This window comes from Myotis myotis, unplaced genomic scaffold (assembly GCF_014108235.1).
Source record: "Myotis myotis isolate mMyoMyo1 unplaced genomic scaffold, mMyoMyo1.p scaffold_m19_p_15, whole genome shotgun sequence".
In the NCBI taxonomy this organism is placed as follows: Eukaryota; Metazoa; Chordata; class Mammalia; order Chiroptera; family Vespertilionidae; genus Myotis; species Myotis myotis.
The window spans coordinates 36,279,180-36,292,190 of NW_023416319.1; the positions used below are offsets into that span (position 1 = coordinate 36,279,180).

Below are 13,011 nucleotides of genomic sequence, written 5' to 3' on the forward strand. Positions count from 1 at the left end.
TCAGGATAAAATACATGTTAGCAGTAACGTTCAAATGTTCATAGTGCCATATCCAGGCTTTGAAATTTAGAGATAAACCATTATGGACAAATTTCTATGGTAACTTTATAAGTAGAGGCAGTCATAAATTGACATGTGTGAGAAGGAGAAAGAAGTGTAAAAATCCACCAAAAGAATATTTTTAATTCAGCTATACATAAGAAATGAGTCATCTATGTGCTATGCAAATTTTCAAAATGAGTAAATTTAGAAATCTTTTTTTCTCTTTCCAAAGCTTTATACTTTACGGGGAAATCTAGTTATGTCTGAAAGGTTCAGAAATGCCCTTTCCGAGCTGTGCAATGATGTAATAATTGAACTTTCTGCAGCGGCGGAAATGTCCTGCATCTGCATTATCAAATACAGTAGCCACTAGCTACATGTGGCTGGCTGCTGAGCCTGTGAAATGTGCAATTAAGGGCCTAGATTTTTAGTTTATTTAATTTTAGTTTATTTAAATTTAAATATCCACGTGTTCAGTGTCTACCATATTGTTAACCTGACAAAGTCAAATTGCATAGTAGTAGATATGCCTTGCCAGAGAGTTAATTCATTAACTGAATGTCATTTTGTATCCAAGATTTTTAGGCTCTTAAATTTTTTTTTATCCTGTTCTGGGTAGAGACATTACCACTCCTGACGTAGTTTAGCTTACAATAGTACCGCTCTTACTTTAAAAATTTCTTCTGAATCATAAGCGTAAGCCCCAAATGATAGTTGTAAGAGAGAGCAAAATTATGGGTGCTGTTTACTCTGAGGGTAAGTTCTATATGTTTTTTACACTTTAAAATTAAATATAAAGGTGACATGTTTGGGATGGAATGTGCTGATATCTACAGTTCACTTTGAAGTGCATTAAAAATTGTTGGATGGATAGATAAATGATAGCTTATGGGATAAAGAAAATAAAGCAAAATGCAAGTGATATATGGGTGTTCACTCTATAATAATGTCAACTTTTCTGAAAGATTCATAATAAAATGAATAAGCTTCATGATCAAGTGTTGGGGGACATGTCCCGTGTAGGCATATTAAACGTTTTGAACTGTACTTTCCTTTCTGGGACCTGTCGCTTCTCTGTTCCATAGAGCCAAGGAGCGATCACTGAGCGACTGCGGAGCTTCAGCATGCACGACCTGACAGCCATCCCCGGGGAGGAGCACGTGAGGCAGAGACCATTCCAGCCTCCACCAGAGACAAAAAAGAAAAGTAAAGCCGCCTCCAGTGAGTCGGCAGGTGCGCTTCTTTGCTTTAATATATCATCCTTTCACAGTTTGATTTTGAGTCAAGATGGGTAGTAAGACAATCCCTGGTAGCTCTGAATCGGGGTAGACAAAATTTCCTTTTAAGCTTATATTTTTGAGCTTTACCCTTAACTGTAGTTAGTGCTTGCCTTTTGTTGACTCTGGAGATAATCCAACGAAGAAAGTAGTGGTAGCCTTTTGTGCTGCCATGAATGTTTAGAAGCTCTGGGAGTGGTTACCCCCACTTCCCCGCCATCAGTACTAGTTCTGACCTGTGATCAGTACTCTTTCTCCTTAAACCATAGTGACATCTAAGGAGTTTCATAGTTAAACATTCTTTACTGTAAGTACTCTGAACAAATAAGGATATTGACTCACAAGATAAAAGGTTTTAAGTGGGTGACAAAAGATGACTCAATTTGAAAATAGGATTACTCCAATGGAAAATGTGTTGAAATTACATGTATTTCTAGTTCAAGAACTAACTTGTAGGCATATTCTAATGTAAGTCATGAGCATGTCAAAGTTGACATATCGAAAACTACCAAAAAATGTTATATTACACATAAATAAAAAGACATAGTTCCTTAGTCATTTTGTCACATATAAGAAAGTTTTAGTTCAAAGCTCAGCTGAAAACTAAGATCTTCAGGACCACTTATTAATGTATTATTAAGTCCATAAGGTACAGGGCTACTTGATGATCTTGTTTTTTTAGGAGATTTCTTTTGAGGAAGATTAAAAATCATCCTTTATAATTGAAACCAATTTGGCTCTGGCCAGTTGGTTAGATCATCGTTCCAATATGCCAAGATTGTGGGTTCAATCACCGGTCAGGGCACATACAAGAATCAACCTAGTACAAAAATAAGTGGAACAACAAATGGATGTTTCTCTCTCTCTCTCTCTCTCTCTCTCTCTCTCTCTCTCTCTCTCTCCTCTGCTTTCCCCCCTCATTCTCGCTCCCTTCCTTTCTCTAAAATCATAAATATTTTAAAAATAATTAAACTGGTTTGAAAAATAAAATAACTGTCTCTTCTTATAGAGGAAAATAGTGAACTTTCTTCTGAGTTCTTAGAATGAATAACTTTACAAAGTTGGTGACTAATATCTGAGAGGTAGGCTTGGCCATTGATTAAGGTTATAATATCTTTAAGAGTAAGGAACCATTGAGCTTTGAACCATCATTCTTAATACATAAATAATGTAAAAGTAGTTTCTAATACAGGCTTTTTCTTAATATGCCCCTAAAAATTAGGTATGCTGATCTTTTTGTTGTTGTTAATCCTCACCCAAGGATATTTTCCCATTGATTTCTAGAGAGAGGGAAAGACAGAGATAAATATCCATGTGAGAGAAACATATCGATTGGTTGCCTCCTGTATGAGCCCTGACCAGGGCCTGGGGAGGAGCTTGCAATCAAGATACATGCACTTGACCAGAATCGAACCCGGAACCCTCTAGTCCACAGGCCAATGCTCTATCCACTAAGCCAAACCATTTAGGGCCTGATTTTAATTACAAGCCAATTATTGGCAACTTTTTCAAAGAATACAGCTGACCAATTAACACATGAAAAGGATATTTAGCCTCAAATAATAAGTTTTGTTCACCAGATTGGCAAAAAGTTTTAATTAATAGTGTTCTGTGTTGTAACTATTCTAGTTGTGTGTTGCTGTGTAATAATAAATCACTTCCAAATAGTGATTTAAAAAATACATATTTTTATTGATTTCAGAGTGGAAGGGAGAGGGAGAGAAAGATAGAAACATCAGTGATGAGAGAGAATCATTGATTGGCTGTCCCCTGCAGGCCCCAAACTGGGGATTGATCCTGCAATCCAAGCATGTGCCCTGACTGGAAATTGAACCACGACCTCCTGGTTCATAGGTCGACACTCAATCACTGAGCCACGCTGGCTGGGCGCCAAATAGTGATTTAAAAAAAAATTATGGTCATTTATATTGTTCATAGTCTGGGGGCGGGGGGGGGGGCGGGGTGACTGGGCTCAGTAAGGCATTCTTGCTCAGGGTCTTGTACATCTATAATCAAACAGCAGCTGGGGCTGGAGGCATAATGTGAAAGGCTTCTTCACTTACACGTTTGAGCTAGAAAGAGTCGAACAGCTGGTAGCTAAAACAGCTGGAGCTTCTCCAGCATATTTCTCTCTCTCTCTCTCTCTCTCTCTATATATATATATATATATATGTGTGTGTGTGTGTGTGTGTGTGTGTGTGTATGTATGTATGTATATATATGGTCTCTGAGGATCATTGGACTTCTTACCTGGCAGCTGAAGGCTCTCAGAGGCACTGTCCCAAGAGAAAAGTGTCAGAACATGTGTTAAAACCACCACAGCAACCATGCTAGGAAACAAACACTCTCGTATACTTTTTATGAGAGATTTAAGTGGAATAATCCTCTTGGATGACAGTCTGGCAATAACTATAAAAATTTAATCCCTTTAACTCAACAACAAACTTCTAGAAATATGCCTTAAGGAAATAATCAGACAAGTGTTCAGAGATGTATGTACAAGTATGTTCATCTCATTGTTTGTAGTAAGAAAATGTTGGAACAAACCAAATACCTATGAGAAATGTTTAAGCAAAAAGGTGGCTTATTAGCCATGAAAAATAATAAGGTCAGTCTATATTTACTGAAATGAAAATATAACCAGATTGTGGGGGAATCTATACTAATAAAAGGGTAATATGCTGATTAGACTGGGAGACCTTCCAGACGTCCTTCCGGACAAAGCCATGGTGGCGGGGCCGAGGCAGAGGCCGTTAGGGGCGATCAGGCCAGAAGAGGAGGGCAGTTGGGGGCAATCAGGCCAGTGGGGTGGGGGGGCAATTGGGGGCGAGCAGGCCAGCGGAGGGGGCCAATTGGGGCAAGCAGGCCAGTGGAGGGAGGCAGTTGGGGGTGAGCAGGCTGGCAGTGGGGGCCAGTTGGGGGCGATCAGGCCTGCAGGGGGGGCAGCTGGGGGTGAGCAGGCCAGCGGGGGGGGGGGGCAGTTGGGGGCGATCAGGCCTGCAGGGGGGGCAGCTGGGGGTGAGCAGGCCAGCGGGGGGGGGGGGCAGTTGGGGGCGAGCAGGCTGGCAAGAGGGGGCAGTTGGGGGCGAGAAGGCCAGTGGGGGGGGGTAGTTGGGGGCAAGCAGGCCGGTAGGCAGAGTTGTTAGGGGCGATCAGGCAAGCAGGCAGGTGAGCGGTTCGGAGCCAACGGTCCCAGATTGCGAGAGGGATGTCTGACTGCTGGTGGGATCCCTGTGGGATCGGGCCTAAACCGGCAGTCGGACATCCCATGAGGGGTCCCAGATTGGAGAAGGTGCAGGCCAGGCTAAGGGACCCCCCCCCCCCATGCACAAATTTCGTGCACTGGGCCACTAAAACAATAACAGCTAAACAGTGTGTGTATTATAATCTTGCACCAATTGTGTTATATCATATTGTATTATAATATAGAGACACAATAGATAATAGAGAGTCTGGGGGGATATTACTAAAATATTAACCTAAGTGTTTAGCTCTAAGTAGTAGAATTTTAATGATTTTTTAAAAAGTCAACCTTTCACTCAAAATCAGAAATAAGCCCTGGCTGGCTTGGCTCAGTGGATAGAGCGTCAGCCTGCGGACTGAAGGGTCCCAGGTTCGATTCCGGCCAAGGGCACATGCCTGGGTTGAGGGCTCAATCCCCGGTGGGGGGGCGTGCGGGAGGCCGCTGATCAATGATTCTCTCTCATCATTGATGTTTCCATCTCTCTCTCCTTTTCCCTTCCTCTCTGAAACCAATAAAGAAATATAAAAAAAAAAAATCAGAAATAAAACAACAGCACTTTCCCTTTTGAAAATAATTAAGTACTAAATTTTTTTATCATGCATTTTTTCCTATTTCATTTATTTCCAAAATTCCTCAAGAAAAAAAACAGCACACAAATTGCTTAGTTTTTAAGTATGAAAATTACATTCACATTGCAAAGTCTTTACTGGTTCATGTGATCAATACATTTACCTCATAAGCTCTGTTTGTTCACACAGGCAAACACAAATATTTGCAAAAGTGAGTCCCCTTTTGAAACTCACCATGGCCTGCTCTCGGCAGTTTGAGGTTAGCTGATCAAAAGAAGTCCTCCTGCTTTGATGAAATCATTCAAATCTTTATGTTGTCACCACAAAGAAAAAAGATCTTCCTCCAAATGCTTTCCTGTAAGACAATGGATGCATTGAACATGATTGTTCACGTCCCTTGAAAGAACACCATGTTTTGATAGGTGGAAATATTTTCTCTGCAAAGAACCTGCTGCTCCCATATTAGTTACAAGTGGTTCAACATTCAGTTTCAATACCAGTGCATAAAGAGATTCCTTGTTTGTTTTAGGTGCTTTACATATTTATTTAATCCTTAAGATGACTATGCAGGTTAAGTATTTTATCCTTATTTTGTAGACGAATAAACTGAGACTTAAAGGAGATTAAATTATTTATTAAAGTCTACATACTTAGTGACAGAAATGGGGTATCCAAGGTTCCTAAGCAAATGTTTACTTTAAAAAAAAAAATCTTGTAATATACTCTTATTTATTTCAGAGAGGAAGGGAGAGGGAGAGATAGAAACATCAGTGATGAAAGAGAATCATTGCTCAGCTGCCTCCTGCACGCCCCCTACTGGGGATTGAGCCCACAACTCCAGACATGTGCCCTTGACTGGGATCTAACCCAGGACCCTTCAATCTGCAGGCTGACGCTCTATCCACCAAGCCAAACCAGCTAGAGCTTTTTAAAAAATCTTTATTGTTGAAAGTATTACATATGTCCCCCTTTTGCCCCCAGTGATACCTTCTGGCCCGCCCCTCACCCCAGGCCTTCACCACGCTATTACTCTTTTTAATTTATAAAGAGGCTACACTTAGTGAGACAGTTGGGCTGAAACTATGAATTCAAATAATTTGAGCAGGAAGGACCTTAGAGATGCTGTAGTCAAAGGTAGCAAATAGGCGACAAGCGTACTCCCATGCCCATGCCAGCAGACATTGCAACAGCTGCAGCCCCGGGCCGAGGGTGGGCAGCACAGGCTCCTCATTCTTTGGTCCCCAGTCACCACTCCACAGGAACAGGCATGGGAGGCACCATACTGAGGGCTCTCTCCAGTCTAGATTGATGATTTAAAGCAGCCAACCTTAGCATCAGCTTTGTATGACACCAGCAGTACCCATAAACCACGCAGCCAGCTAACTCCTTGAGTTCCTGCTCAATTCAACATCCAGATTTGGGTTTCTCTCATAATCTCAGGTCTCCCTCTCCTCCTCCAAAGACTTTTAAATACTCGCATAACATTGGCTAACATCATTTTTAGCACTCACAACAGAATTTTCATACATACTCATTTCCGGGTATTAAGGGGGATAAAATGCATATTTCAGTGAGGATGTTTGGCTTGACTCCTCTCTTGGATGGAGGGATTGGTTTACTAAGTTGCTAACTTAATTATTTCACCTCCCAACGTTGGCTACTTTCTCAGTCCTCACTCCTTGGACTTTGTCATTTCTGACCTACCATACTGCAGTAACCCCCCTGTTTCCAATCTTATCCACTATTCTCCAAAGTGCAGGAATAATCTTTTAAAGAATCCAAATATAATCATATAACCCGTCTGCTTAACATGCTTCAGTGGCTCCCCATTGCTCTCTGATGAAATCCAAACTCAAGAGCATGTGGTGTATTAGCTCCTTGGGCCTGTTCCCACTCCATCATGTGCTAGCTCTATAGAATCATGAGCCTTTCAGGATTTAGCTTACTCACCACCTCCTATAAGAAGTCCTCCTTCACAACCCACTTCCCCCAACCCCAGGCTGAGCTAGCTCTTTTTTACTATTTGCTCCGATAGCACCTTGTCCTTATCTTCCATTTGTGGCATCTCTTATAGGATTCTAATGCCCAATAGGGTCTATTTCTGTAAGTTTTTTAAGGTAGAAAATGACAGTTGTGTCTTTTATTACCATGATTTAACACACTGCCTCCCATGTAGAATTTTTAAAATATTTGTGGGAGGAAAAAAAAAAGTCATCACTTTTCCTGAAACTGTAATTAGAAAGCTGATAAGATTTTTAAAGTAAAATTAGGAAATACAGAAATAAGATTTATACCATCTTTTGAATGACATTCCAATTCCTAATATAAAAGGAGAGGGGATTAAAATAGCAAGGGCCACGTCTTTTGAACTGTAGTCTTGTGCTTCAATCTGGGGCCTCAGAGAACTCTCTGGTCACAGATTCTTCCTCTCTTTCTCTTCATTCCTCATTCTCTGTTCTATCTACCTTATTTTTATTAGATTGGGACCAGGAATATTATGTAAGCAGTAGCATTAAAGAAAAATGTAGAAATGACAACCTAAAAACATTTTTTCTGGTCTTTTCTCCCCAATTATAGAAGTAATATAGTTTTTAAAATAAAAATTTGGCCCTGGCCTTTGTGGTTAGAGTATCAGCCTGAATACTAAAGGGTCATGGGTTTGATTCCCAGACAAGGGCTCATACCTGGGTTGCAGGTTTGATCCCTGACCCCAGTCAGGGCACATGCAGGAGGCAACCAGTCAGTGTTTCTCTCTACATCTCGCTCCCTCTCTTCCTCCCTCCCTCTCTCCCCACTCCACTCCACTCTTTCTAAAAATCAGTGGAAAAAATATCCTCTAGTGAGGATTAAAAAAAAATTGGCAATTTTTCTTTTAAAAAAAGAAAAATGAATTTAAAATCTCCTAAAAGTCCATTTTGAAGAGATTCAATGGGTTCATCATTTTTTTAATTTAAGTTCTATATAATTTAATGTATTACATAAGTCTCCTTTTTCCCCCATTGACCTCTCCCCAACCGCCCCCAACCACCAGCACATGCCCTCACCACCACGCCCCCTTCCCAGCTGCGTCCATTGGTTATGCTCATATGCGTGCATACAAGTCCTTTGGTTAATCTCTCACCCCCTCACCCTGCCGCCTTCCCTCATAGGTTGGACAGTCTATTCAATACTTCTATGACTCTGGTTCTGTTTTTGTTCATCAGTTTATGTTGTTTATTATATTCCACAAATGAATGAGATCATGTGATATTTATTGTTCTCTGACTGGCTTATTTCACTTAGCATAATGCTCTCCAGTCCCATCCATGCTGTTGCAAATGGTAAGAATTCCTTTTATATATATATGTATATATATAATTGATTTTCTACAGAGAGGAAGGGAGAGGGATAGAGAGTTTGAAACATCGATGAGAGAGAAACATCGATCAGCTGCCTCCGCACACTCCCCCACCCCCGGCCCGGGGATGTGCCCGCAACCAAGGCACATGCCCTAGACCGGAACCGAACCTGGGACCCTTCAGTCCGCAGGCCGACGCTCTATCCACAGAGCCAAACCGGCCAGGGCAGAATTCCTTTTTTTTTTTTTTATAGCAGTGTAGTATTCCATTGTGTAGATGTACAATGAGTGCATTTTTATGTTTTTCCTTTGTTTGCTTCTATATGTACATTCCCCGCCTAATGTTGCATTGGGAGTGTTTCCCCAGGACTACCAACCCATCCTTCCCCGGGCCACACTGGCCTCCTCACAGCTCTTCCAAGCAGTTGCTTCCCCCTGTCTTAGTGCCTTTGCACCTGCTCTCTCTTCTCCCTAAAACATACTTCGTTGGACTGCTGCAGCGAAACTAAGGATCCTGACCTCAGTAATGACCGATTCTACTCCTGAATCCTTCCTAATTTCTAGTCTAGAAGTCTGGCAGCCTAAATTGTACTAGCTCAATATACAAAGATGTTTGTCTTATTACCAGACTAAGAAGCTTATGAACAATTTAGTGAGTCTCAAGTTACACATGTCCTGTGAGAGCAGATTAATAACGTTTAGTATCTTTTTCTTCACACACAAGCAGTCCATCTCTCGTCCCCTTCTGATCCTGAAAAAACCTGCTGCTTTTTTCTCCCCGTAAGATTTAGGTATTTATGTTCCGTTTTAATAGAACTTGAAATGGGCCTGGTAAACTCACCTTTGTCTTTATAACCCACCTAGTACTCTGATTGCCTTACACTCGGCCCCTCCTTTGCTCCATCCAGGCAGTGGTTCCGAAAGTGTAGGCCCCAGCGGTTCTCAACCTGTGGGTCGCGAACAATGAAAATGCATCCTGCATATCAGATATTTGCATTACGATTCATGACAGTAGCAAAATTACAGTTATGAAGTAGCAACGAAAATAATTTTATGGTTGGGGGGTCACCACAACATGAGGAGCTGTATTAAAGGGTCGCGGCATTAGGAAGGTTGAGAACCACTGCTAGACCATGAGCATAGGCATCACCTGGAAACTAGTTAGAAATGTAATTCTCAGTCCACCTCAGGCCCAGCAATCCGGGGGTATTAACTAACAAGTTCTCCAGGTGACTCATACTAGTCTGCTAATGTTTGGGACCATCTGCTTCAGGAATAGGAACTTTGTTGTCCCTGAATCCCAGCATCAGGAGGCCCTCAGGCTTCCTGACAACAGTCAGCCTGACTGCCTAGATGTTTGCATATTTGCTAATGTTAAGCCTTTGCAGCTGCACTTAGCAGCCTGTTAGCACATCCCCACAATCTCTTACTGCCCTTCCTGATGCCGCCTCTTTTCTTTGACATCTGTCAGCATAGCCTGTGGTATTTCTAATTACTGTAGCCTGTCTGGTTGGGTTTTATCTCAGCAGCTACAACAGTGTTGGTTCAACATCTCTATCACCTGCCCCTAGTGCACTTGCCCAAAATTCTAGCCCCTTTGGGTCTTCTATGAGTCCTTAAGTTCACCCTACCATTCCCAATCTTGACAAAAGGTTTGCCACGTGGGATGGGGAAAACCCTAAATTCCTAATTAAAGTAAAGGTACAAGTGACAGACTAAAACACACAATTGCTTAGGTTATTTAGAATTCATGAAAAGGAGAAAGGGCAGGAAGAGACTTTTTGCTATATATCTATTTATATTCTTTGATTTTTGAACAAGATAAATGTGTTACCTACTCAAAAATAATTATTTTTATTTATTCTGAAAAATGCATAGTAAAAAAAAATGGTCAGGAAAAACTTTCTGGAAGAAATGAGTGTGAGCTTCATGTAGAATAGTGCAGTAGGCACAGATCAATGCTGAGGAGTCGGGAGCACATTCCAGGTGAGGAAGGGGAGGAGTAACCGGACAAATGCAGGCCATGCAGAGAACTGCAGTTAAGAGGTGGTTCTGACTGGTATGTTTTTACCAAAACATGCTCGTTTTGACAACTCCCTTAGGTTATGGAATTCCACTGAAAGACGGAGATGAGAAAACAGATGAAGAAGCGGATGGGCCGTTTTCAGATGATGAGATGTTAACACACAAAGGGCTTCGAAGATCGCAAAGCATGAAATCTGTGAAAACCATGAAAGTCCGCAAAGAGGTTAGTCAATTACAGAGTTGTTTTCCTAATGATTAATATGAAAGGATTTCCTTGTTGCATTATCATTCAGGGTGTTAATGATCCTTAAGTGAAGGATTGGGATGGTAGAGCCAGTTATTTTTTAAATTCTTTATTCAGATCAGATATAGTAGGATATCTGGAAATTTAGAAATTGCTAGTCTTCAATTACACCTAGAAAATGGCATTCTCAGATAGAGAATTATATGGTTGTCATAAATACCCAGTTCCAGCCCTACCCATAAGCAAAGAAAGCAGTTAACAAGATTAACTACATAGATCTGTTTTGAACTAGCAACCCTACATGAGGATTAAATAGTAAAAGTTTATAATTATATATTGTCCATGTGCCCAGAAAGCAATGGAGGATTCCAGGGAATGGCCTCAGATTACTATGAGCAATGTACCAAGCAAAGCATAAATAATAACAGCTAGTGTTTTTTTATTAGTGATAATAATCTACAACATATATTCAACATTGAACCAACTACATTTTTTAGAATATAAATAGTGTTGTCTTTTGCATACACACTTACAGGATAATTGATTCTTTATATCAGAAAAGTTAAAAAATTCTTATGCTGATTATGAACTATTAAGTCTTATATCATTTCAAAAAAATAACCATCTAATTTGTAATAATAACACATCTCTCTCTTCAGGTGCGGTATGGGTCACTAAAATATAAAGTGAAGAAGAGACCGCAGGTGTATTTTTAATCATGTGCGCTTCAAGTATCCCAAGACAAATTATGCTAATGCATCAACTTTTTTTCCTAACATTATGTTCAGTATTTACATATTGAAGTAATCCTTTAGATTGTGGCGGTGGTAGGGTTTACTTTTGTTAATTTAAATAATTTTTATTTCTTTAACAATTACTTTTAAATCTTGACTACTAAAGGTAGTTATGCAATATATATATATATATATATCAGGAAGAATAGAAAATTGTGTTAATCTGTTTTCAAATTCATCAACAACATCAAGTGCCTGGGATTTAAGAGAAAACACAAACCCAGTATACTTGAAAAAAGTCATCTTATGGTTCAAGATCCATCGGCCTTTGTGGTATTGTATTGTTTACCTCCATTTATGTTATAGCTATCACATGAGGATAGTCATTAAATAGGCCTCTGATCCAGCAGTGATAGCACAAGGGCATAATGTGAGATAAAGTATGTTTTATATATTCTTTAAAATTTTTACTTTTTTTAAACACTTTATAGTTTTTCCACCATCAACTGAAAGTTTTCAAAACAAATATTTGAAAACCAGGTATCCACATAGCACTTTTATTCCTGACTAGTTTTGCACACTTGAAAATTGTTTACTTTTTTTATGACTGTACATTTTAAGTTTTACTGACACTATCTTTATTATTTGTTGGATTCTGATATGTCAAATTTATGCCTTAAATGATGTCATCTTTTTCCTGTGGGTTTCATTTGTTAAATTTGCTTGATTTTATTAGTAGAAAAATATAACTAATTGTTCTTAATCTCATTTACATATAAGAAATTATCTTAATTATTAGTTTTCTGTATTTAGCTGTACATTGTAGTTGAACTCAGCATGTTTTTTATTAATACTGGTTACATTCTCAGATTTTAAAAGTAGTAGCTTTTATGAAATAGTGTCAGAGACCAGTATAGCACTTAGGTTTCTTCTAACTAATGAAAATATCTAGCCAATCCATTCACAAGCTTGGCACTTATATGTGCTTCTGATGAATAAATCTGGCATTAACTAAAATCACTTGAATCACTTCTTTTCTGGCTGATACAATTTCCTGAAGATAGTTGCCAATGCAAAATACAGATGTCATTAATCTCATGTATTAGAAGCTATTGGAATAGATATTAGAAAATATCATTTTTTTAATCCAAGCTATTTTTCAATTACTGGACTGTGAGGCATTTTTAGCTTGCATTCATAGCTATGCATTATGAACTCTAAGTCAGTATATTTCTGGTGATGGTTTTAGTGATCAGTAATGAAATTTGTACAATTATACTTATTCAGGTAATTTACTTGACGATTCTACTTGTTTGTCCAAAAGAAAAAACAAAGAGATTTGTAAGATCTTTGACTTTTCTACCTTTTAAGAAATGAAGCCAGCTGACAGTGTATATTCCGGACCTCCTCAGAGTGTTGGCAGAGAACAGAATGGTTAGTCAGGAGTACCTTAGTTTAATTCAGACACTTCTCTTGATACAAGTCTTAAAATATTTTCTAGCCCTTTGGTGTGGCTCAGTGGTTGAGTGTTGACCCATG

General features: G+C 39.6%; 1 protein-coding gene across 2 annotated transcripts in view; it reads left to right on the top strand.

The window, feature by feature from the left end:
• Window positions 1-12,489, top strand: part of REEP3 (receptor accessory protein 3) — an 82,437-nt gene extending 69,948 nt beyond the window's left edge. Inside the window, exons 6-8 of one of the 2 annotated variants that reach the window (XM_036336863.1) lie at window positions 1,128-1,263; window positions 10,572-10,717; window positions 11,398-12,489. In XM_036336863.1, coding sequence (XP_036192756.1) covers window positions 1,128-1,263; window positions 10,572-10,717; window positions 11,398-11,454 — 339 coding nt within the window. In that variant the 3' untranslated portion in view covers window positions 11,455-12,489. Of the gene's footprint in view, window positions 1-1,127; window positions 1,276-10,571; window positions 10,718-11,397 lie in introns of both variants that reach the window. The other variant, XM_036336862.1, reaches the window with a different exon arrangement.
• The last annotated feature ends 522 nt before the right edge of the window (window positions 12,490-13,011 follow it).